General features: G+C 39.0%; 1 protein-coding gene across 5 annotated transcripts; it reads left to right on the top strand.

Annotated features, from left to right (window-relative positions):
• The first annotated feature begins 492 nt into the window (after nucleotides 1-492).
• On the top strand, nucleotides 493-25882 carry KATNBL1 (katanin regulatory subunit B1 like 1). Of its 5 annotated transcripts, XR_012650753.1 has the most exons (11): nucleotides 493-610; nucleotides 8764-8891; nucleotides 10511-10551; nucleotides 10924-11206; nucleotides 12590-12708; nucleotides 12886-12936; nucleotides 13022-13111; nucleotides 13670-13759; nucleotides 14152-14245; nucleotides 15570-15713; nucleotides 23730-25882. XR_012650753.1 is itself a non-coding variant. In XM_075030396.1 (10 exons), exons 2-10 carry the CDS (start codon nucleotides 8778-8780, stop codon nucleotides 23751-23753), a joined length of 906 nt encoding a protein of 301 aa, XP_074886497.1. In that variant the 5' UTR covers nucleotides 493-610; nucleotides 8764-8777; the 3' UTR covers nucleotides 23754-25879. The 5 variants fall into 5 exon arrangements, 4 of the variants coding, with proteins under 4 accessions (XP_074886497.1, XP_074886493.1, XP_074886496.1 ...); XM_075030396.1 differs by lacking the exon at nucleotides 15570-15713 and having other exon boundaries at nucleotides 23730-25879; XM_075030392.1 differs by lacking the exons at nucleotides 15570-15713; nucleotides 23730-25882 and adding an exon at nucleotides 20986-23715.
• The last annotated feature ends 96 nt before the right edge of the window (nucleotides 25883-25978 follow it).

Raw genomic sequence — 25978 nt, 5'->3', positions numbered from 1 at the left:
CCCGGGAAGCGAGGAGGCCGGCTGAACCCAGCCTGGGCCTGCGGAGGCTCCACTCGGGGCGGGGAGGCGGTGGAGGACGAGCAGCTTTTCCCAACGAGAAGCTGGACCCCACCGGCACAGGTGAGGCACGGTCAGGCCGAGGGGGCTGGCGGCCCACAGGCGCACTCGGCCCGGCAGGCGGCGGGAGCAGGCCGCCAGGCGGGAAGGGCGGAGGAGGTCTGTGGCGGAGGAGGTCTGTGGCGGAGGAGGTGCGGCAGGCCGGGCGCCAGGGCGAAGGCAGACCTGCCCCGACGAGCGACCTCACTAATCACGGAGGCACCGGCCCTAAGAGGCTTACCGGCCAGCCCGGCCGCATGACGCAGGCGGGGAGGGGCGGGGCGGGGCGGGGCAGAGCGCGAGGCAGCCGCCTCGCAGGTGGCGGCGCGGCCGCCAGAGGGCGCCGCGTGCCCGCGCCGTCCGCCGCCGCCGATGGGGCGTGGCGCGGCTCGGCCCAGCATGCAGCGCGGCGCCGTTTGAATGGCGCAGGCTCCGGGCGCTGGGCCCCGGCGGTAGGTCTCCGTGGCTCCTCCTCCCCCCTCGGCGTGGCCCGGCCCGGTACCATGAGCAGCGGGTGAGTGGAGGGGGGGTGGGGGGGGGTGAGGCGAGGCCTGCCCGGGACCGCGGCCGAGAAGCTGGCGCTTCGAGCCGGCCGCGGGCGGGGTCCCTAGCGGCCGGGGTGGGGGGAGCCCCTGCTGGCCCGGGGCGCGTCCCCGGCCGCTGAGAGACCGGGGGCGAGGGAATCTTCGGCGCGGCCTTCCGCCTCCCCGCCGGCTCTGGGGGAGCGGAGCGGCGCGGGCCGGGCCGCGCTCTGCCTCGCCGGCGCCAGGTGCGGCTCCGGGGCGCCGCGCCCGGTGTGTGGGCTGGGGGCTGGGGCGGAGGGGGGGGGGGGTGATGCTGCGGGCGGGCCGCCGGTGGGGGAGCGGGGCTGGCGCATTCCCGCTCCCGCGGCGGCCACCGCCTGCGCCGTCCGGTGCCTCGAGAGCTGGGCCGCGGCGGTGCGGGGACACCCCCACGCCCACCGGGCGGCCTGCGGCACAGCTCTCTTCAGTCCTCGCAGTCTCCGGCGAGCGAGTTCTGGCAGTTTGGGCTTTTCTGAAACGGTGACATCAGCCACAACTCAAAGCAAGCGTGTGCGGTGGTGGATAAACGCAAAGAGAGTAGGAAAGGGTTTAGCGCTGCCGAGAGGGAGGGTAACAAGCTGGGTGTGAGGCCTGCTGAACGATTTTATTCCCTCTGACAGATTCCAGTGGGGAAAAAAGGGCGGCGGGGGGGATCCTCAGGTGCTTGAAGACCAGATCCTGTATTAATTACTTTGTCAAAAAGTGGTCGAATATTTCTTTTCCACTGTTGTGCTGTGGTAACTTGGCATGTTGTTGAGCGTACCTCTAGTAGAAATTCTGAAGAGTGAGATCTGTTGAGAAGTAGGTTTCAAAACTTCTTGTTGCTGTTTTTGTATCATGCTGTGCTTTGGATCAAGGTTAAGTCAGTTTGCTTAAAAACAGCTTCTTTCAGCTCCTCTTGGAACATGAATTTTGCTTTTCCTACTCCCCTGGTTTTTTTATTCCTTCTATTCTCTGGCTGTAATCAGGGAAGGGGGGAGGGAGGATAGCTACCCATGTTTAGCAGAGTTAAAGCATAACAGAGACAGGTTAGTGCCTCTTTTACCTTGCTGATTGGAAAGAACAGCACTTTGTTCTAGTCAAAAGCTGTCATTTTAACTTCTTATTATCATTGCATATAGTCTTGATTAAAATTTTTGTAATAGTATTTCACTGAACTCAAGTTAGCATTGGTTTGAATTCCTATGCTTTATAACTCAGAATTTCATTATAGTATCTTAGAAATAATATTATTAAGGTATTTTATGTATATATATGTTAGAAAAGCACGTATGTGAGTATACTGCTACATATGTATTATTATAGTAGCGGATATATATTCTCTCGCTCTCTCACTCAGTTTTGAAATATCTCTTTTCAGTATATTTCCATTTGAATCATTTAAATAAGCCTTTCTTTTAATTTAACAGTTTTGTATTTTGGTCCCAGGGTAAAGAGCTTGAGTATGAATTAAGAAGGCTTTTTAAATACTATAAACAGATCACAGTAAAAAATGGAAGTGTATTTGAGGGTAACATAAAAAGTCACATGATCCCAAACTATGTGAAATGTAGTCACAGACTATGTTCAGCCAAGTGGGGATACCCATGCCTCCACTAAGTTTGGAGCTTGAGGGGTTTGCCAATATGTCTCACCCTAGGTTTGAATTTAAAATTCTTGTTGCAGGTTTTTGAAGCAATTTGTGTTGAGCAATGAATAGAAAAAAAATTACTGTATTTAATGTGGGACCTTCAGTGTATTGGGACTTTTATTTCCTATATAACAACCCTCAGATAATGTATAATAGAACTTTTCCAACCTTATTATTCCTAGAGTGTTCAGAAGTGAGAATCAACAGGTAAAAGCATCTTTTCATTAGTGAAGGATGACTTTAGAAAGGACTAAAACACTGATAAGCAATATTACTTTATGGCAGCTTAACATATCTGTAAATGGTTCCTCCAGATGCAGAAAACTGGGTGTTTATTTTACTTTTTTTCTAGATTTTTTTTTTTCCAGAATGTGAATAAGGTTCAGTTATTAGACTCTTAGGCTAGCTCCACAAGGAGAGCTAACTCACACCTGGATTCATCCTCAGTAAACTTAACGAAACTCTGACTGTGATCGTTTTCGGAGGTTCATTATGACTGCTTGTGCCAGTGGGCCACATACAAATTCCATATGTAAGAGTAATAGGAAAATGAGCTTAAATGGGAGGAATAAGCTAACTTACCATAACTAGTTACTCAAATAGTGTTTGTCTTTACTGCAAATTTAATGACATTCCTGTAATTTTTGTCCACACATGAAACTTTAAACTGGAACAAATGGCCTGACAGGTATAGAACATTAAAAAATTGTGACCTGCTGGCATATAAGACATACTTTTTATAGTGTTGCAGAAAAATTTTGCATTAACATACTTCCTAGAATCTTGAACTGCACTTTTTTTAAGACAATTCAGTATTTAACACCTGGTGAACTGTCAGGGCATAAATTACTAAAAAAAGGAGCTTTAAAAAAAAACAAAACACAAAGCTGTTTCATATTCAAAGGATGTGGAAGGCATCTAAAACTGAGACAGATGGATTCTGTAACATTTGTCAGAGTTAAAATGAAAGGAAATTATGCCAAGCTTACAGAATCACTTCTACATCATAGGATAGTTCTAATTTATTTTTGTAGATAAATTACCCTTTAGGAAGTAAATTTGGAATAACCATTCTTGGAAGTTTCTTGTGAGCTTTTTAAATCTGATAATGACTAGTGATATTAGTTGACCGTTACTGGTTCCCTGATGTATACCTATTTTGAATGCTTTCAAAGCATGAACTCCCCTCCTTGGGGAGTAACGATTAATTCTCTCATCTGAGTTTAATATTGTCATTCTTGAACTTGTACTTGATTTATTATGGGGTGGGGGAGAATCACAGGAAAATCTGCAATGGCTAGTGTACATGGAATGCTACAGGAAAAAATAGCTGCTAAGAATTTGGGCAAAGAGTAGGACAGGAAGAATGTTTGTTTTAAAGGGTATTGCTGATGACTTAAGAAATCTAGCTATTTTACATTTGCTTTGCTGTCATGCAAAGTACTCCAGTCTGTGTTCTGGAAGAAATTAATGTTATGTTAATACATGTGTAGGTTACATAACATGTGAAGAAAAGTTTGTCCCTTTCTGGGGGCTGTGCCCAGAACACAGGACGATGGGAGGGAGTGGCAGAGTTGTTAATACTTGCCTTTGATAGATACGCACTTGAAAGCCTTTTAGTGCTGACTTTCTTTGCTTGATTTTGGTATGACTTGAAAAGTTGTATTGCAACTAGGAGAGATCAGAGTTAGAAAATAGCAGTAGAGCCATCAAGAAAACTTTGCACAGGTACTGTCTATTGACTGTGGAGACAAAATGAGCTGACTTACCAGGATATATCATTGCTGTTACTCTAGTCCTTCTGTTTCCTGAAAAAATGAGGAGAGTAAAAGGTAGAGGAAGGAGGGCTGGCATCTGCTATGAGAAGTCACCCATGGCATGGGGTAAATGGGTGGAATGCGAGCCCATCGTCTTAATGAAATTGCGCATCTCTGTCCAGATTTGCTGTCTGCTTTGTTACAGTTGTAAAGTGGTTTAGGCTTGTATGATGAAGAGCTAAGGCAGAGCCGGTATAACAGTTTGTTCTGAACAAATACAACTAGCTGTGCTCATCACAAGGGAATAGTCAAAGATTCAAGACGTTAAGGTATAGGTTGTTTGATCCTGTACAAATTAGTATCTAATGCCAGTTTGAAAGTCCTCCATATATATCCCAAAATAAGTGGGTAGTAGTGTCTAATTAGCTATCCGTAGATGATGATATCTGATAGCAGATAGGAAGTAAAAGTTGTAAAGAGCCCTGTAAAGTGTCTTTCATCCTCTAGCATTTGTCTTTTTAATTGCTGGCCAGCTAGCATTTTATCATATGTTACTATGCCTTTGGAAGCAGGTTTCTTGAGATGCAGACTAAGTTTATTATAGCAGTATTAGGTTTGGATGTACCAGATTCTTCTGCTTGTGTTCTGCTCTGTCTCTGGGCTACCTGGATTGTGTTTCTGTATTTAATCACTTTCAGTGTATTTCTTTTTTTTATGAATTTGCACAGTCTGCCCTGGGACCCATGTAAACATTTGGGTCCACAACATCCTGTGGCAAGTTCAGCTTGATTATAATTTGCATGAAGAGCCACCCCCTTTTCTTAATTTTGAACCTGCCTTCAGCTAGTGTCTTTTGACCCTTTATTCTTATATTGGGCAATATATTCCTTATATAGGAATTGCATTCTCTATGCAATTTCTCCAAGCCATTCATTTTGGAAGCCTTTGTCTTATTTCCCCTCTCTGCTATAAGTAGCCCTCTTTTCAGACTGAAAAGGCCTGATCTATTCAATTGTTGATTGTATGGAAGGTATTCCATACTTTTTTTTTTTAACTTGCCTTTGTCTGAGCTCTTTTTTACTTAGAAGTCTTTTGAGTTTTGGGGTTGGTTTGTTTTTTGGTGTTTGAAGGGAGGAAGACTAAACCTGCACTCAGTATTTGAAATACAGGCACAAGCGAGTTCTATGCACTGCCACAACAGTGTTGTGTTTATTTTTCTATTTATTGATCCATATGGTGCACTGAGCAATCCAAATGATCTAATGTAAACTGTCATATATCCAGATCTTGTTGTGAGTGGTAATTATTAGCTCAGAGCCTGTAATTCTATATGGGAACCCAGAATTTCCTCACACCTGCAGACACACAGGCTTTGCTTTATATTAATCTATAATCGTTGCTTCTGCTTATTGTACATCACAATCCTTCTCTAATTCTTCACTTAGCCCTCATCTTCAGTGTCTGGTATAACTTTGTATTGTCAATGGTCTTCGTCATTTAACTACTCATCCCCTTTGTGAGGTAATCTATGAATATATCGAACAGCATAAACGAATGCAGATTTTCTGCAGGATTCCTGTGGTGCCCTTCTTCAGTGTGGGAACTGCTTAGACAGTTTATGACTGTTTCTTAGCTATTTCTCCATGCAAACACTTTCCCTCTTATCGCTTGGTTGCTTAGTTTCCTTGAGAGATTTAAGTGAGGGACTTCTGGAAGCTTTTTGGAATCTCAGGTAGACTCTATCATTTAGCTGTCCTTTATCCATGTTGTACTACTTCATACTCTCAATGAACTCCATTAATTTTGCAGGGCAGAACTTGCCTTTGCAACAGTCAGGTTGAATCTTTCCCAATGTATTGTTTGTTTGTGTCCACTAATTCTATTCTTGATTACATTGTTTACTAATTTGCACAACAAGGATGTCAGTCTGGATCTTCCTTGAGGCTATCTTTAAATACTGACTATTTTCCACATGTGATTTCTTCAGGTGCTTTGTCAGCTCTAAGGAAAAGGTTCTGCACCTTGGTTAACAGCACAGCTGTTTCATTGCTGCTTATATGTTCACTGCTGCTTCTGCATCATCAGAGACCTTCACAAAACAGGTTAAACTATGGAAACCTCTCCAAACTGTAGGGCAGTGAACACAGACGTAAGGATTTTACTTCAATTTTACTTCACTTCATCAGATGTTCCTTTATATCTGATCATCTATTGGCCTTTTGGGTTTCTGTTCCCGTCTTTAAAGAAAAAATTAGTAGTTTCGTTGTCTTTTCCTGTTTCAACTGGGAGGCTCGGGAGAATTATGGTCTTATATCAAATTTGTCGGAGTGTGTAAGTCTCTACATTTTATCTTTTTTCTCTTGGACACGTTCAGCTTTTTGTAGGGAACTTCCTTTCCTTCAGGATAATCTGTTTCCAGTTCAGATACCTCCAGTTCAGGTATTTTGAGATGCTATCTTAGGCTCTTTAGAGCCAAATATTAAACACTGATATGCTAGTTGAGTTTCCTTGGTAAGACATTTCTTTCTAGCTTTCTGATATTTTAGAATTCTATTAAGAAAAAAGCATTCTAGTTTAACACTGCTGTCACATATTGGAGATCAGATTCTTACTTCCTGCTTAGCATGAAAGAGGAGGGTAGTTTGAGATCACTTATTAAACAAGCAAGTAAGGAGAGGTCACTCTCTTGCATGAAGAGTTGTAAGCTGCCAGTGTGTCACAGGAGTAGTTGCAAAAATGATTCTTCAAGAACAGAGATTATGGATTTTTTTAGCACCTGACGGGATGATTCTATGGAGTTTAGCTCTGGTGGTTGCAGGTTGTCCTCCCTATTCTTCTGGAGTTTATTGCTTTCCCCTCAGCAACATTCTCAAACAGGGGATGAGAGGGGAAAAAAAAAAATCAAGATTTTTCCAAGTCTTCCTAGCTTTCTGCCTTCATCATTAGCCTGAACATAAAGCTGGATTTGTTTGCATTTTAGGGTTGTTCAGTTGGGCTTTTCTTCAGAAGTTCAGTTGTTTGCCTTTGTGTTGTGTTCCAAGTTCAAATTTTGATGTACAGCCCATTTTGAGTCCAAATAATGGTTTTAACCAGTCTGATAAGCAGAGGAGAAGTTTGTTCTTGTGGTTTCTTCTGAACTCTGGGGAAAAAAAAATACTTTTTTACTATTTATTTATAAGCCTGGTGGCTGGAAGCCTTGAAAGTGTGGAGAGCTCACAGGGTGACAACTATTCTATCACCATCACACAGTATGCAGGAAAAGAGTTAAGTTAATGAACCAGTCTTAAGCCAGCCTTTTATCTGGAAAAGTATGGACCACCAACTGTTAAAGGTCTTGCCCTAAATAATGCTGCCATTTGCAATGCTTGCTGAAGTAGTTGGTCTGAGGGCTCCATGTTCCCATCTTACAGGGTAAGGGTTTCTGTCAGTAAGTCTTCCTTTTTTTGAGGGAGAGCTATCTCAGATGAGAATCTTCAGTACTGATCCTGTTCTAAAGAAAACCGAAGCATTTGAATAATTTTTTTTTTTTGCTTCCACTGTATCCTACAATATGGAATTTAATGTGCATTTATGTGAAGAATGTACCTTCTACTTTGTTTTGAGCCTGCCACCTGTTTGTTTTATTTGATGGCCTTTAGCTACTGCATTGAAAGATCTTCTGTGGCTAATAAGCTGTTTCCCATCTGGCTTTTTCAGTGCTCAGTGTCTTAATGTTTTAAATACTGCAGTCCTTAATGTAGGATAAATCTGCTACATAAAGGAAAAGGGGTAGGACTGTTTGTACTGGGGGTGGAGGGGAGAGATTGGGGCACTCATGTTGGGACCAGAGGTTTGCTATTTAGGGGAAAACAATAAAATTAAAGCAAGTGGTTGGCTTTTAAAAGTAAGGTAGGATGTCTTGCTAAAACATTTTAAGAATAGTGCTCCATGATGATATGTTTTTTGAATCCAGTCTCAAGCAATGGATTTTCTGAATCACTTATAAAAAATGCAAAACCATATGTACAACTGTCTCAATCTTGGGTTTGATTCTTGTAGAAATATTTGCATACTTCAAGACAAAGTACTTCAGACGTTTTCTTATTGGTTAACTGTGGAATAAAGAGAAGGGTTTTTTTAATATGAAAAATAGCCAGTTACATACTGAGAAAAATGGGTGGGGAGTGGGTTTGCCAATAAATTAAGGGGAGATATTTCACTTCCTTTTTTTTAACATTTGCTATTTTGATGAAGTCTGCCTTCTTCCTGAAAAACAGGGATTATTTTTATTTAGCTGCCTTTCCTTACTTGGAAACAGTTGTGGGACCAATTATTTTTCTCTAGATGGCAGGTAAAATTCATAGTGTGAAATGTAGAGGAAAGTGTCTCATAAATTGCCTTATTCTTTACCTGATTTCTTGTCTGTATGGCACCCCTCAGTGCAAGTGTAATAAGTTGGTCTGAAAAAAAGATCTCTGCCTCTGTTTCTTTGGGGGAGCTTGGTTTTGTTCCCTTTTTTTTTTCTTTGAAAACTAAATAGGAATTTTGAAGTGCTCATCAGTATGTTACTAATAATAAGACCTCCAGCTAACACTTGCTAAAGGATGATGTCTTGGGTTATTTATGTGATGCAATCTCTTGTGTACAGTTGAACTATTTTAATTGGTTTTGGCAGCTGCATTTGAGGGAAGTTGACTGTTTTAGAAAATATAACTAAATATCTTTCCCTTGAAAACAGGGATTTGAGAGATTATGGCATCTGAAGCCCACAATGTTAGAAAACAGAAAGTACTGCATATCGAAGGTCATCCCATTGATCTCCCCAGAAAAAGAATCTCTTCTTCCACTAAAAAGATCATGAAGGAGGTAAGCTGTTTTGTGGGGTTTTTTTATTTCCTCTGATGAAACTGAAGTAAACATTCAAACAAGCTCATAGTTCTGAGCAGTCTAAAACTAGAAGCACAGCACTACTGGACATTTCATGTTTAGATGTGCAATAGAACTTTAGCTTGAACAGCAATTATATTATGAAAACTATGCATTATAATAGGCACAGGCAATGACTACACAGATACATGCATCGTATCGTCCACATGAGCAATAGGTACTGATATGGTTTTACTCATGCCTGCTTTTATGCAGTCTAGCCAAAAACTGTTTCAGCAGAGGAATTCTATCATCAAAAAGCTCTCTCTTGCCAAGAGAGCTACATGACACAAGTGAGAGGTGGGGTAGGTGAAATACCTACATTGAAATGGACTTGTCATCTTGTTATCATACAGCTTGATCTACCATGTTGTCTAGTAACACGTATGCTTTCACTGGATTCATGCTAGTTGATAATATTTTCTCATAACCTCTTACCTGTGTTACTGGCTGAAAAGTAAGGCAGTGGAGTATGGAGAAAGCACTAGGGAGGTAAACTTACTGTAAGATCACTTCAAACAGTGGTGAAGATGCCAATATCCTCTGTCTGTTTGCTTATTGAAATTATGTATTAAACCCCACATGATTTTATGATTTGGTGTTAACAAAAAAAAATCATAGCGTTGTTTTGCTGATGTGCACAACATAAATGTTAACAGTAGTATAAATTTTCAAGTTGAAATGCCTGCAGTATATAAGCATAGTACCTGTTTATATGAAAATATGTATTTCTAACTTGAGCATCTTAGTGCTTTTTTATTTTTAATGATTTGTTTACTATTGGAAAAAAAGTAGACAAGAATATCACAATTCAACTCATCTTCATTACATGAAGCTCTACAACATTGAAGACTGCTGTATAGAAAAAAAGTCTCCAGAAATTAATCTTCAAATTGTTGCTTAACTGTCAAAGGTTTTGCTAATCTGTGTGGCACAACCTTGAATGAATTTTGTGATTCCTCTAGGCTGTCACTGTTCTATGCAGCCTAATTGGTGTCAGGGTGCTAATCTGTTTGCTGTGAATGAATTCAGGATAATCAAGCTGGTGTTGTCTAGAGCAGTGTTGATTTTTTTATTTTTTTGTGGTGGTTGTGCTTTGGTGAGGAAATGTTCTGCTGTCATCCTTCCTAATACTAGCATGTGCTGTATTATGGGCCTTTAAATGTACACGAGACAAGTAATGCAATTTTGCCATCAGATTCCAGCAGGCTTTTTACATTAGTCACAGTTTTTAGTTTGCTAGTAACGAAAGAATCTGTCTCTGATGTCACAATCCTGCCTCTTGCCAAAGATACCCCGAGCCTACAGCTGACTGTGGTCCTCCAGGGACAGCTGTGGCAGAACTAGTCCATCTATAGGTCACTGTAAGATACTTGAAGGTTATAGGAAGGTTAGTGTAGCTGTGCTTTAGTTGCAGAATAGGAAGAGTGGGTGGAAGGGAGGGAATCTGTGGTAAACTTAGGCCATGGTAAAACAAGACTTCTTTTTGACAAACTGTGGGAGTGTTTGAGCCTTTTGAGTAATACAGCTTTTTTTCTTCTCTATTTCCTTTCTCCCAGGGTAAGAAATCTCCAAAACAGCTGGCTTCATACACAAACAGGTAGGAGGGCTGTGCTGTGTAGAGTCTGAGTTTCAAGTGAGAGGGAGGCAGGGAGGAAGAAGCAGTTTAAATCTATTACAACACCCAAGCAGACACAAATGGAAGATGGATCTTAATTTTACTGACAATACTTGGTTCTTGTGTCCACTTCCATAACAATGAGTCTCTGCATTAATAAAAGCAGGAGAAATACTCGTGGTAGCTCTTACTTCTGATAAGTCAAATGTCATGAAGGTATATCTCGGGGATAAAATGTTTTAAGTAACCTGCAACTTGACTGCTGAATTCATAAAGATATATTTTAACTTAGTAACATAAAGTATTGCTTAGGTTTAGAGTAACCTTCACTAAAATACTGCTTTATTATTGCAGAATAACAGTTGGAAAAACGGTGACCAGTCCCCTCTCTCTTTTCAAAGTAGTATATTGTAAAAGAAAAGTTCATTGTTATAGTCCAAAGCCTTGTTACAGAAAGAAACAGCTCCCTAAATCTAGGGGCTGTGACATGGCAAATAAAGAAAATGAACTGGCTTGTGCAGGGAATCTGCCAGCAAAACTGCACAACGACAGTCGTACACACTTGCTGAATTCTAGTGACTCTGGTTCATCTCAAACAGAAGGCCCCTCATCCAAATATAGTGGATTTTTTTCAGAGGTAAGTAGAGTTTAAAGAAACTTCAGTTTAAAATAAAAGTATTCCTGGTAGTTTCTTTGTGTGGTTAGCTGTGAAAGTTTTCAAAGAGATTAATTTTTCTAACATACAGATTGGGTTCAGTCTTGAGATTTACAGTCTTTGTCTGTTAGTTTATGGTGATATGGTTGCCAGCAGTAGTAGTCTTACCAGTTTTCCCCATGTCTGTGTCAGCACAGAAGCTTGGATCTGCCAGGCTAGTCTGGGTTAAAATTGTACCAGCACCAAAGGAAAACATTGTTTTGAGCTGATTAGGTTTCATGATCTGGTATGACACATGGCCACATGTGTGTTTATGGAAGTGTGAAAGTGTTAGTGTATAGATGGGAATAAGCTGGTGAGGTAGGATAGGACCATTTTCAATAGCAGCTTAGTGTGTATGAAACTAACTTAAATGTTTCTATAAGACAGTATTTCTTGTTAAGATTGCTTGGTGAAATCCAGTGAATGCTTTTGGGGCTTCTGAAACTGGCTAAAAGGTCAAATACTTTAAATTAAACAGGTTTTGTGACAGTGAAGGCTATTTAAGTCCCTTAATGTTGAAGTTTCCATTTCTGTCACCATAGATGTTTGTTGCCCATTGAGGCCTGCAGGTGTTTAAAGTGAGGCATGGCAGGGAAGATAAGATCGAAGACTATCACCATGCTGGCTTTTCATGGTACTGTGAGTGTGGGCTGCCATGAAAAGGGAGCTCTCAGAGTCCAGTGGGCGGGAGGTACAAGTCTGTGGCACTCTTGCACTCCATTGAATGTGATAGTTTCAAGGCAGGAGCAGCAGAATAGCTAGGATAAAGAGATTATGGAAATGAAGACTGGGCAAGATTCATCCTCTGACAAACTAAAGACCAGATCACTGGCCACAGATGACTGTTTAACTGATTTGAGAGATGTAGGTGGCTCTGCAGGGTTCATTTCAGTCCAAGGTCTATTTTAAAAAAATACTGAGCTTTTTCAGAAATGAACCTTTTCTATCAAAGTTCAGAATAATACATGTAATTACTTGTATCTAAATTGTGTCAGAATTAATAAGCATCTAAGTAAAATTCTGAGTTGTTGAGAATTATGGGTTGATGCTCATGAATGCTCTATTTAATTATTAAATACCTCATTCAGGTGTCTACAGACCTTATACTTGTAGCTTTTGGGTAAAGTAGTCTTAATCTATTTGTGCCCTTTCTAAAGGAAATTTGTGGTTTTAAGGTCATTGTTAGCTAAATTTTAAAACAAACTAATCAGCATACAGATAGAAAAATATATTTTCATATACTAAACTGCTGTATTAGAGCAGCTTACTGTGTTGCTGGCTACTTAACTTGTGGTAAACTTCTATATTTTCAAAAATATACAGGTTTCTCAGGACCATGAAACTATGGCTCAAGTTCTTTTCAGCAGGAATCTGAGGCTGAATGTAGCTTTAACCTTTTGGAGAAGGAGAAGTATAAGTGAACTGGTAGCCTACTTAGTAAGGTAAACTGAGTGTCTCCTTTTATATTCTTAAAGTGGTAGCATTACCAAATATGCTGCAGAATTTTTGGGGGTTCTTCAGATGTTGTAACTTTGTTATTCTTTAAGTCATGTTAGAAGCATATACTTTAACCTGTGCTCTGCTAGTAACATTTCTGATTTTATTCCTAATGTTTCTAGGATACAGGATCTTGGAGTAGTAGTAGACTGCCTTCCTGTGCTTACAAACAGGTACAAACAAAAAGAAGCGGGGGATAAGAATCTGCTATAAGAACACTGAAGTTCACTCACTTACTGAAACATCGTGTTTTTTAAGTTTACAGGAAGAAAAACCGTATATTTCAGTTGGCTGCTGTGTAGATCTTTTGCCTTTAGTGAAATCACTGCTTAAAAGCAAATATGAAGAGTAAGTATCAGTTTCAGATGTTTTCAAAACACTATTACTTCCTGGCTATGCAGTGCCCTAGAAGTTAATGATGTTTAGTCCTCTGACTCTTGTTCCTTCTGCCCCTTCTCCCAGCCCTACCTTTCTCTGGGAAACCCTACCTGAAGGGGAGGTTTACTGTGAACCTTTCCTTTTTAACAAACCAGTGGTGCAAAAACTCTTATGCAAGGTTAGGGACCAGGGCTGGCTTTGCACTTATGCAGATTTATTTATCCTAAACAGTAAAACAGAATAGCGCTGAAGTTTTAGTATGCTTTATAACGTGAAATCAAGGCAAAGTTTTCAGGCAAAATACTTGAAGAATTTCTACTTTTTCAAAGTGGTAAACTGAAGCTCTTGTTGAAATTGAAAACACAGGCAAGCATTTAAACTTGCTGATTTGTCTAGATTATTTTTCTTCCAGAATAGAAAACGTGTTGCTGTCTAAGTTGCTTACCAATTTGTCTTTACACTTTAGCTGACCTGTAGATATTGGAGGCGGAAGGAAAAAAGCATGATGTGTAAAATATGTTGTTACAGGTATGTGATAGTTGGTTTAAACTGGCTTCAGGCTGTCATTAAAAGATGGTGGTCAGAACTATCTGCACATACAGAAAAGGCAGAGGATGGGTGAGTATGGTGTTGGGAACTATTTAAATGTTTCTGTAGCTTATTCCATCTCAAAATCTGTTTTAACGTTGATCAGTAGGAGCACACCTTACCTACAAAATAAAAAATTATAATTTGAAAGTAAAAGCTTGAAAGTATTAAAAAAGTTCTTCTGTTCTTAAGACAGAGGTGGTGTTTGGAAACTTACTTTAAGGACTGACTTTTTTTTACTGGAGTTTTAATACATTGTAGAACATCACATCAGGTGTTATAGAAGTTGGATCAAAACTTTTCTGATATTTTGGTAATGTCTATCATATAGACTGAGTCTATGCAGTATTAATAATTTTTCAGTTAAAAAGTGTACTGAAATGTAGTATGTATGTTATAAAGCGTTGTTCATTCTTTTTCAGAAATATTCATATTTTAAAACAACAATTAAGTGGATTATGGGAACAGGAGAATCATCTTACTCTGGTTCCAGGATATACTGGTAATATAGCTAAGGTAATCCCGTTCTAGTTGTGTTTAGTAATGAACATATTGTATCACTTGCAGTATTCTCACTTTGTTATTTATGCTAAACTATTGATGGATAGAAACACCTTTATTTTCCACTAATGCTCAAGTATATTGTACAATTTTTACAGAAGTCTGGAGTGGATTCCCTATGCTAACAGTAGTGTGGTTTAGAATGCTAACAATGAAATTTTTTTTATCCTTTTTTCTTTACAGAGACAGCATCTCCTTAGTAAAACAGCTAATAGTAATAAGTCTTAAAATTGATGTAAAAAAGGGCCCAGGTGAATAGGTAAACTGTGAAAGGACAGATATTTTCTCTGAAATTTGCTGTACCCCTTGTTGTCAGTGTAATGCAACATGGAGAATCTTAGCCCAGTAGTGTTGTTAGCATTTGCACATCAGGTGACTGGGGCAAGAGACATACTAAACTCTAAAGTTTGTTGCTGGCCTAATGCTTAGAAAATTATGAGTTTGTGGAGAGCAGAAGAGTGTCTCCATCTGAAGTGAATCCCTGTTTGCTTTTCTCAGTACGTTGTATCAGTAATATAATGAGAGTGTCTGGTAAATGCATGATTTGCTGCTCATGATACTCATCTCTGTAAACATGGCTTTCTGAGGTTGGGCACAAAGAGTTACACTGAGTAAGAAACCTCTGCATGTGGAGGGACCTGATAAAGGTAGACAGTGAGAAAGGACTTGGTTATGTGCAGGATTTGAGTGAACTTGAAAAGAACTTGAAGATTGCACTCCTTACTTAAATCTGAAGGAGCTTTGTGGAATCTATAATTTTATGGGTACAGAATTTGTCACTTTGTATCAAACAAATAAGTTATTTCTTGTTCTTCTGGGACTGTTGTGCACCTCTGACTTCAATTTTGATGTCTACAAGGATAATTACAAACTTCTTACAGAGTTGAAGTCAGCAGGGATGCAGAAGAACTGAGTTCTAACTCCCAGCTGGTAGAGCAACGGGAGCTTGTAATATAGACTGCCTAGTTCTTCTGGTAGATCAGCATAGCAGTTGTAGCCAGTGTCAGTTTGTTTCTCTAGGATTCAGGTTTCCTTTCTGTTCACTTGCCTACTTCTTAATGTATATCAGGATAGAGTGTGACCAAGGCCACCTGAACAAGTCAGGAGCGAAAGCAGTAGTACAAGAGTGTTGGAGGGATGGGGTGAAGGAGCATCACTTTTAATAAACACATTTCAAATACATGATCTCATGATGATTTTCTTTCCTGTGCATGCAGGGAGCAGAGGAAAAAACAGGCTAAATTGATGGCTTTGGAAACTAATCCTACTGTTCTTGCAGGCTTTTTAGGACATAAAGAAATGCCATTGAAAGCAGTAATTTAAAGTAATCTTGAAGATAACTTGTTCTGAAATTTGGCCTAAACATAATTATTATGGTCCTGATTTGTTACACTGCCTCAGACATACAGTCGATGTTACAGCTGTAAGTAATGTGACAAACACTTTCTCTTTTTTTTCCTTCTAGGATGTAAATGCTTATTTATTACAGCTACACTGACATGATTGGGAAACTATGTGTGCTTATGTGGTGAAACAATCCCCTAAAGTATCCCTGAAATATGTACTATTTCTGAAAGCCTTTTGAGAAATACTGGCAGAAGAGAACTGAACTGTCAAGCTGTTTAATGAAACCACTAAAAAAATCCTAACAATCTACTTCACATTGAAGTGGAAAAATGTCTAGTAGGAGCAACTTTTACTTCAGTGAGGTGAAAGTGCACTATGAAAACTGTATGCCTTTGCTGCATTTGGGATTCACTCAGTTACTAGGTTTTCATTTAAATGCTACTGTATTTTACTACATCGCATAAAAGATGATGAATTACACTGTCATGAAGACAAGACAGCAGAACCAGTTATAAGGAACCAACAAAAGCAATCAGCATTAAGAGCTTTTAAATGTTTCTTTCACAAGAGAACTCCAAAATGCACAACTATCTTTCAATTACATTTTAAAAAAAAAAAACAAAACTTAGGAATACTCAATTACTTCTGTGTTTTAATCAAATTATTAAAGACATTTTTTGTTTGCACTATGGAGGAAACTATACAGCAAAGATGCCTTAATTACTAGTGTTTCAAAAAGCCAATGTGTTAAGATGCAAATAGCTATTATGTTCAGATTGTGATGCAAAACTACAAAAATCAGGGTTTCACATTGTGTAGTTAATGAAACATTGCACATATACAAAGATTCATGTATGAAAAATAAATACCTGAAGTTAAGCTTGGATAAACAGTTATTGCAAATGTCAGCAGAATGGTGAATTTATGTCTAACAAATGTTTTTATATTGTATGTGGATTTCTAACACAGTAATCTTGTTCTGTATCATTTAAACTACATGCAAATAAGTAAATATATTAAATGTATCTACTGTTTTTTCTTTTCAAGTTCATAAAAACAATTTCTAGAATAATCTCTTCCACAGTACTTTTTATCATAGATATTTATGTCTATTATTTGAAATGTTTACAGCCAGATGAGGCCATGTTATTCAAATCGCACCCTTTTTATACTACCTCCTTTAAGAAACTGACAAAGAGCTTTTGCAAAATTAATCAAGTTCTAGTCTGATCAATGAGGGCAAATTCATACCAACAATAGCATTGAAAATACAGCTATAAACTCTTCCTGTCCTATTGCTATCCTGTACTCTTTTAATTTAAAAGCTATAGCTTAATAGCTCTGAGGGAGTTTTGATTTTAGGCTTGCTATTGCCTTTTTTATTTTGTGATTAAGAAGCATGTTTTTCCAATTAACACTTATGAAGTGCTAGCTGTTCACTTAAAACCTAAATATACATGCACAGCATGTATCACCAAATAGGCTACTTCCTTAAAAAACTTAAGTACTTAGAAGGGTTGTTTTCATACCTAGCATTAAGCATATGCACTTTTATTGATGTGCAGGAGAAAAGTCTTGATAGCCCCAAGTGGTTTTTGCTTTACAGATGAAATAAATGAATTTTAAACTCTTGTAGTGGTCAACAGCTTTAGGCCTCCTGTTGCTTCATTTTATATTTAAGTTACGTATAATTATTGCTGACTTCTGGAGGCCAACTAGAAATCTGTCATCAGAACTTGGTGCTTTTGATTATTTGGATATTCTTTAAACCACCAAAGGTTTTGTGCTTCCCAGGGCAGTCAGCTACAGGGAAGAGTTTCTGGGACATCCCCAAACTGAGAACTCTTGTGGGACAATCTCGAGATATGCACATAGCCAAATTCTTTTTGCTAGAATTGTTATGTACCATTAGAGATATTTCACACTCAAAAGAGTTTGAGGTAGAACTTAGTACTTTTCAAATGTTCTTGCTGTCAATTAAAAATGTAAAGGAACTACAGTATGATGACATTCTTGTATTACTTTACTGTTCTGTTGAGCACTTAAATGTAAAAGTAACATAAAGACTGGCTTCATAATTTGGGTAGCAGTTGCTGAAACTCTTGGATTATTCCTCAAGGAGAATACTGTAAAGGTGATGGAAACTCAGCTCTTATTTTCTCCTGTTTTTTTAATAGACAAAATGAAGTAACGCATGGCCATTTATTTCTGATAATACAAGAAGTAATCATTGTAAATTGATTAAAGTGAAATATTCTAGTATTCAAAAATCCAGCTTGACTGTAGATGTAAATACTTGGGCTTATAATGTAAATCCATGGCCATATGCAGAATTCCAAACTGTAACTATGGATGGTGCTTTTGTTCTAGTGGCAAGGTAAGATTGACTTGAGGATCATTATTGAGAAATATCTAATGAAATAATGCATTCTTTTTACTGCCAAAAATTGTATCTTGACAGCATCAATAATACAGTATTAAACATTAAGTCATTAGTATCTGTGCCTTATTTTAAATGAATTTTTTTACTGTTTTCAGGCAGCTGCTAGACTGTAAGAACAGGATTCTGGTGTCTCCATTATGAAATGATTTTTCTGTCATGATCTTAAAGCACTCATTTAAACTATTCAGGCTGACATTCAGGCTCAGCTTGTATGCTCTTTAGTTCTCAAATGGCTATGAATCGGTTTTGCTGTAATAGAATGTATATGTATGATATCTGCTCAAAGGTGACATGAGTAAAATGTCTTAATAGCTGTGTAACTCCATGAAATCCATGTAGTTGTCTCAGTGAATCTTAAGAATTAAGTTTATGAACAATCATGTGCATAAATGCTCATCTTTGTGATAGTTTCTGAAACTGCTGTTTCTAGGATGTTTCAAAAGATCAGGCAGAATTAATCCTTTATCCTGTATGTTTTTGTGATGCAGAAGCATGTAGGTACTTGAGGATGAAGGATGCCTCTGCAGAGCTGTTCTTCATGTTATACCACTTGATATGAAATTGATGTCTTTGAAAAACAGTATGTCTTTTGCCTCAATGTTCCCTGAGAGTACTTGAGGCTGTTTTGCTTGAAAGGGTTTTTATTTGAAGCGTGAACTAGGACTTATCCATCCCCTAAACTGAAATTAAAGAAGCCTTCTGGTAAACTGTCTGTTTTGCAGAGCTAAAAATCCCCCAATTTTCTGTTAATGTAAGAATCAAAGTTTAGGTATTGCTGATACCTTGCTGAAGAGCAGAAATGGAAAAAGCTGCCCCAGTAATTAGCTGGATACAAAGAAGCTAGCATGTCTTAATTATTATGTATAGCTCTGTCTTGAAGGAGTTACACCTCGTTCTTAGTAAAGAGTACTCTACAGTGGAACACCCTTGAATCGCACAGGTACTGCAGTTGTAGGCTACTTAATAGTGCTTACAAATTGTCACTGGTGTTAAAATACTAGCATCAGCCCTCCAGGAGCTTATCTTCTGCAGTGATAGATAACTAAAATGATCTTTCCCTTTCTGTAGGCTGCCTTATTGTTATCAGAGGCTGCAGTTTTAATACTTGGGGTACAGGAGAGATGGGACAATAGGAGAGGACAAAAAATTACTCATGCCCTCTGTTGAGTGACATCAGCCCCACTGCATTATACCATACATATCTTAAAGTAGGCTGTATTTTCATTTTCTGGTATCTGAAGTAGGCAAGTTTGGAGTAAATAACTCCATAGAGTTGAAGAGATAAAAGTTTTGAAGATGGGTGCTACAATACTGATTTGTGGTGTGTTGTTTTAGATTTTTTTTCTTGAAAGGGTAGACATTTTTGTTTGTAAAAGCTTGAAAGTATCTTGTGGAAAGCTTACATTTTGAAACTAGCAAGTGGTTGCTTTTGCTGGTTCTTCTTGCCAGATCTTCCAGTTTTACAGAAGACAATGCCTGTCTTGGTGTGGAGATTTGCAGCTAAGTTTTCTGGTACAAAGGAAACAGGTGGTTCATAGTCAACGTTTTCAGAATACAAAACCATGCAAATCATGCTACTGGTGTGAAGTTATTCCAACTTTTGTACAATGCAAATGCTTTAGTTTATGAAAGCGGTTGGTTCTTGTGTGAGGAACTTTATATTGAACTGATGCTGCATTAGATGAAGAAAAAGATGAAGCAGTTATTAATAGCCTTGGTAAAAGCCAGACAGCATAGTTTAATTTTTGTCTTCAGTCTACCTTCCTACACATAGTAATCATCGTAGGCTACAGATAAAGATTTACTGGGAGAATAGATTGAGCATGCTTGTGGTGTTAGTGCTTATATTATACTTCTTTAAACAATTTATGTTTACTCCATATTAGTTAAATGGCTTGGTTTATGTCTTAGAATGAGACTAAATGCAAGTATTTCTTTTCTCTGCCCCCATGCATTCATTCTTAAGCACTTAATGATATTTCTTCCTCTTCTAATTTAAATATACTGTGAGTATCTGTTACTAGAAGCAGGGAGGGCAGTATGAAAATTCTATGTAAAACACAGGGCTAGCTATTTAACACTATTCATTTTGAAGCAATTGTGAAAATTTTCCCTCTTTAAAATTTTTCACACAAATTTTATTAATACCTAGTAATTCAAGTTGGCACTCATGGCTGCAAGTTTGAGTTTGAACTTGGTTGAAAAAAATAAAGTGTTTTCACTCTAAATAACCATAGCTGCAGTATTCTTTTTTAATTTTTTTTTTTTCATTGAGTACCAAGCTGGACTCTCATACTAACCTGCCGTATGGGAGGCAGGAGGTGTAGTGCTGTCCCTTAACAGGATGGAGTAGAAATAATCACACAGACTTCAGCTGTTGCAGACCTAGAATATTTTTGTTTCCATACTGACCAGAGTTTTGTAGTATATCTCTTTATATAGATTGTAGCTGCTGATCATATTGCTATAAAATGAGATTGCTACTTCCAGGTTGAATGTGGTATATTGTTGTTTTCGATTCATACATATCACTGCTTCAGTTCAGTCAAGTCATTACTTGGAGCACTACAGTATAGATGAACAACTAACTATTGGGCTCTCAAACATCTGTACTTTGCTGTAACAATATACAAGGATGCCATGTTCATGTTTTCCACCTCCCCCCCCCCCCCCAATTCCAGTGCTTAAAGCCATTTGAATTCCCTTTGGGAAGTGACAGCTGCCAAAACACACATGATAAAAATGCTTTTACAAATATGTTTGTGACTTGCTTTACTGCACTTCTGTGAATAATAGTGTTCTGTGAATTTGGGAAGGAGGCTGTTTTCTATATGTATAGGCTTGACAGAAAAGGAACTAGTGGATTTTTGTACCTAAAACAAACACACACCCCCTTTAATTTTAGAGGAGGATTGCCATGTCCAAGAAGCCTGTGGCACATTTGGTTCTAAATGGAGGAGAAGTTCCACAAATACAGTAAGCTGTTAGGAGAATGTGCATTTAATTACTGTCAAGTTGTCTTATTGCATGTGGGTCAGCTGTGCTATTATCTACTTGATAAAAGTGGAATGGTGGGTTATTGGGGAGTTGAAGTCTTAACAACTCTTTGCTGTAAGAAACAAAAATGCTATTTCCGTGCTGATGAAACTGCTACAATGAATGCAGAAAGGAACTATTGTGTGGTTTGGAGAGCAGATACCTCTTGCTTCTTTCTACGTCTGCTCATAGTACTTTGTCTTGAAGCTAAAGGGCATAGATATTTATGTGTGTTTGTTTAAAATAACATTAAATTTCTGACTGAAAAGGAAAAAAAAAATCCTTGCTGTAATAGTTCATTGCTGGATGACTGTGCCACCCTATGTTCCAGCTGCCAAAAAAAGTAAATTATAAAAATGTAATTAACCATCATTGTACAAGTAGTGGTAAAACTTTTATTTTCAACATTGTAAGGTTCTGTTTATTGTTAGTGAAGCAGTAAAGTAAAGCAGGACTAAAGAATAACTGTTAAGTTCTGTTCCCTGCCTTATGTTCTGGTAAGTCTAAAAGCTAGACTTTTTTTTAATCAACCAAAATGAGTGATGATCAATGGAAGCATTAATTCTGGAGTAATTCAATGCCAACAGCCAGCATTGGCATAAGAATAAGCTGGGTAGCTGGTTGTGAAGTGAACCATGCCCACCAGAGCAACTGTCTTCTGAAATAAATTTTCTTAGGAAGAACCTTTGGCTACTTTAAGTAAAACTGTGAATTTGTCTTTTTTTCTTTTTTAAAAGATGCTACGGTTAGTGTGCTTTCTGCTAGAGAGAGGGAATTCTGAAGATGAAGATTTCTAGATATCCTGCTACTTGGATGTTGGGCTAGTGCTGCAAGGGGTCCCTTTAAAAATATTTACTGCCCTCTGAGTGGTGGCATTAATAATCATTGAAGGGGACTGAGGGCTTGAACACAGGCAAATTCTCATCAGGACTGTGACTGATGTGTACTTCTCTGATTGCTGATGTAGGGAATTGACTTGAATACAATTAAAACTAGGGAAGGAGGAGTGTTTGTTCTAGGTACAAAAATTCCCATCACCTGAGAAGGGTGCCTGTGATAGTTGAAGATTCAGGTTTGATGATACAGGAAGTCTTTCCAGTCCTGTGTGCCTAATTCCACACCAGTGAGGCACTTTGCAAAGGAAGATTGGAGACTTGGTGCTTGCAGAGCAGTCACGTTCCCTCCCGGTTGCTGCTTTCCCACCCCTCTGACGTGTTGGAGCACATCTGCTTGGCTGAATTCCCAGCTCCACATCAACCTTGTCACTTAGCCAAGTAAGAATAAAATGCCTTCATATTTGGCACACCTGGTTTCCCAAGAGATGTCTTGTATCTCAAGTCTTCCAGGTTCTCACTCCAAACCAAATTATCAGCTTAGTGCCACTGAACTGTGAAAACTTACAGGCTTATACCTCTGAGTTACACGTGGCAACTGGATGCTACCACTTTGCTTACCCCTTGCATTGACACTAGAGAAGCAGAATGATGCACACTAATGTAATGGCTATTTCAGTCACCAGGTTTAAGTGAAGCTGTTGTATTAGGAGCGCGTGTATGTATATAAATGGTTTTTAAATTCTACAAGTATTCTATCAAGTATTATTTAAAAATGCCCACAGTTCTGAACACTTAAAAATGGTGGGCTGGTGACTAGTTAGGGAGAAATCCTGCTGCTTAGAGGCGAGTGGCTTGTTGTTTGGGGTTGAGGGAGTTTTTCCCCCCCTATTCTTCACCCATTTTGCTTCCCCCTCTGAGTACAGGTCTTTAAATTTGTTGGTGCCTCCTTGAATTCTCTTTTTTGCAAGCTTATGCCTTTTAGGGTTTTCTGAACCCACAGAAAATGATCAGGGAGTTGGGCAGAGTGAGGACATGTCTTGTTCACATGATGCTGTGTAAGCACGTGTACACAGTCACTGCTGTGCAGATGGACCATTTTTACACTTCCTTCTGCACTCCAGTGCATTTATGCTTCTATTGGTGGCATGTCTTTTAATATCTGTAAAGGGACTCTTTCCATCTCATAATTCTTGATTCAAAAAGCCCTATTAGTTGCTTTCCAGCTGAACAGAGAAGCTTGCTACTAATGGGTAAAAAACAAAACAAAACAACCAAAACCCAAACACAAAAAAACCCCAAACCACAACAAAACAAAAACAAACAAAAAAAAAGGGGGGGGGGGGGGGGAACCAACCCACCCAAACTGAAAAACTAGAATTTGCTTGTCTCTAGCATAAAGTAGTGCTGTGGCCAGGTGACAACAAATGCTGCCACCCATTTTTCACTAAAAAGGGGACATAAAGAATGCCTCTCTGAGGAGTTGCTAACACTGCTGGGGGTTTTTTGGTAGGTTTGGGGTTTGGATTTTTTTTAGGGTTACTGCATTGTGATTTAGCAGTTTGCTTTCTCAATCGTCTGAATATTTGGTACATGACCTTGGCCACCTTACTCTGAAGGGCTGTCAATAGGAGAACGCCCTTGGAGCTGTCCTCACAACTGGCAGCTTGCAAACATCAGCCTTTACCTTGGGGACTAGTGAGGCGTATTTCAGCATTTCTGTATGCAGGCTTTGGCATACTAGTTCTGATACGTGCTTTCTCATTTAATCATTCTCTAGGAGCTCTGGAAAATGAGAATTTAGCCTCTGGTGACTCACTCAAGTCTGATTTGGATGAAACAGTTCTCACACCAAGAATTCTGCTTATGTGAAGACCTTCTCTCTTCCTCCATAAACTCAGCAAATCTAAACTGTGATCATAATAGGCTTCTGTATTGAGAAATCTGTTTATCCACAGTTCCTGGTATCCTCATTAACACTTTTTTCTGACAAAATGGATTGGTCTGTGGTTCCTTTGTGGTATTTGATTATCATTAATCTTATGCTGGTTTTTTCATACCTTATAGAGCAAGTTCTGTCCCTTAGCTCTGAGGTATATCTCCAAGATTACTGCTGCCCACATTTCCTGCTGGTCAGCATAACTGTCAGATTTTTCAGGTATTTATTTGAAGTTGTCTTTTGGCCAGGAAATGTATTCAGAACTTGAACTGATTTTAACAGTCTGAAATAGTATCTTCACAGTTGTTTAGGAGCATTGTGCTTTTTGATGAAAGTATTATTTGCGGTGGCTTTGCAGCAGTATAATTAAATTTTACCATCTCTACAATGAGAGACTTGAGTAAGAGGAAGAACTAATTTGAGTCAGGTGGCTCCAGCAAACCTCCTTTTGCTCCCACATCCAGCAGTGAGATAAAAGGAAGATAAGCAATAATTACAGATTTAGGGAGTATTTGAACCCAGCCTCAACAACAGCTCCTGTCTCATATCGCTTTTTCTCCTCATGGCACTGCCAGCAGTCAGTCATACAGAGCTGTGGCATGTGTGGAGCGGCTGCAGCACTGACTGCTCCCTGATCTGCTGCTCTGTGTGAGCTTCAGACACAGCATCATCTCTGCTAAGAAAATAGGAAACCCTTTTGCTGAACCCTCAGTAGGATTGTTTCCTAGCAGAACTTCCGTTAGAACGTTCCAAACTCATATCTAAAGTTGTGTCCATGATTCAGTTATCAAAGTACTTGTTTTTCTTTCCTGTATGTGCCTCTTCTAGGTCAAGATGCCACTGTGTGCTTTGTATGCCAGGAGAATCTTCTCATTTTAAATGCACAAGCTCAGACTTTTTAATCTCCCCATGTTTTGTCTGCCACAGAGACTGTCCAGCCAGATAACGGGCTGTGTGAAAGCCTGCAGTGGGACTTGCTGGTGGTCCACCTGAGCTCAAGCTCTTTGTGGCCTTGCTGAAGAATGCTTCTATTCCAGATACCTACACTGCAGCCATTAAAAGGTCCAGTTGCTTTTTCATCAAGCATCGTGCTATTTTATGGAGAAGGAGATATCATGTATTGTAAGATTATCAGTTTCAGAGATGAGCAGGTTGGTGGTTTTTATTTAGTTTGTTGTGTGGTTTGGTTTGGTGGTTTGTTTGGGTTTTTTTCTTCTTTCCTAAATAGGTATTACCTGGGCCCTCAGTTTGTTGATGTATATTTTTAAGAGTTTATACACTTTATTTCTTCCCTCCTCCACCTCTCCCCTGCCCCAAGTCTTGCATGAATACAGAGTAGCCCTGGCAGTTATTTGATTTTGTTTCCTCTTTCCAAAACTTCTTATTTTGACATGTCAATATCTAAAAGCACATCTTTACTCTTGCAAAAAGTAATTCTAAACTAGACACCAGAGTCTCTGTCACCTGGAGTGACACCACTGTTAAGATGCTTTGCTGAATTCTTTAGGCTTGCAGGAGACAGTAAAAGGTTATAAATTAAATCCTGCATTATTTTTTTGGTGGATGATTGTTGTTTTAGTTGCCTAGAAGTTCTAAAACCAAAATACAAAATTAAATTTAGGACTCCTGCTGTCTGTGGCAAAGCTGCTGCTTCCAGTGGGCCCTGCATTTCACCAGACACTATACGGCTTCCCAGAGGAGCCTGTTGTCAAATATGTTTACAAATAATGAAAGCAACTAGCTGGAGGGGAAGAAGAGGCATTTGAAGATGACTTGTGTTACTATTTTTTCAAAAACTTAAACTGTTATATGGGAAATACAAAAATTACCCATTCTTAAACAGCTCAAAAAATTAAGGAGTAAAAAAATGTAGGCATCCAAACCCATGAGTTATACAGCAAGTACAAGACTTCATGCTGCAATTGTAAAGAATTTTATATGATAAAATTTTATATTAAGTATCTAAAAACTACTTAATTTAACCTCACAGTGCTGATCTGAGAAGTGGCAAATCCTGCTTCAGGCTGAACTATTAAAGTAAAAAAAAAAGTATAGAAAGAATCACTGTATTCCCATAGGACTCGTATTTA

Source organism: Buteo buteo, chromosome 6 (assembly GCF_964188355.1).
Source record: "Buteo buteo chromosome 6, bButBut1.hap1.1, whole genome shotgun sequence".
Lineage (NCBI taxonomy): Eukaryota > Metazoa > Chordata > Aves > Accipitriformes > Accipitridae > Buteo > Buteo buteo.
The sequence above is the reverse complement of the archived record's forward strand: the minus strand, read 5'-3'. Positions and strand labels throughout refer to the sequence as shown.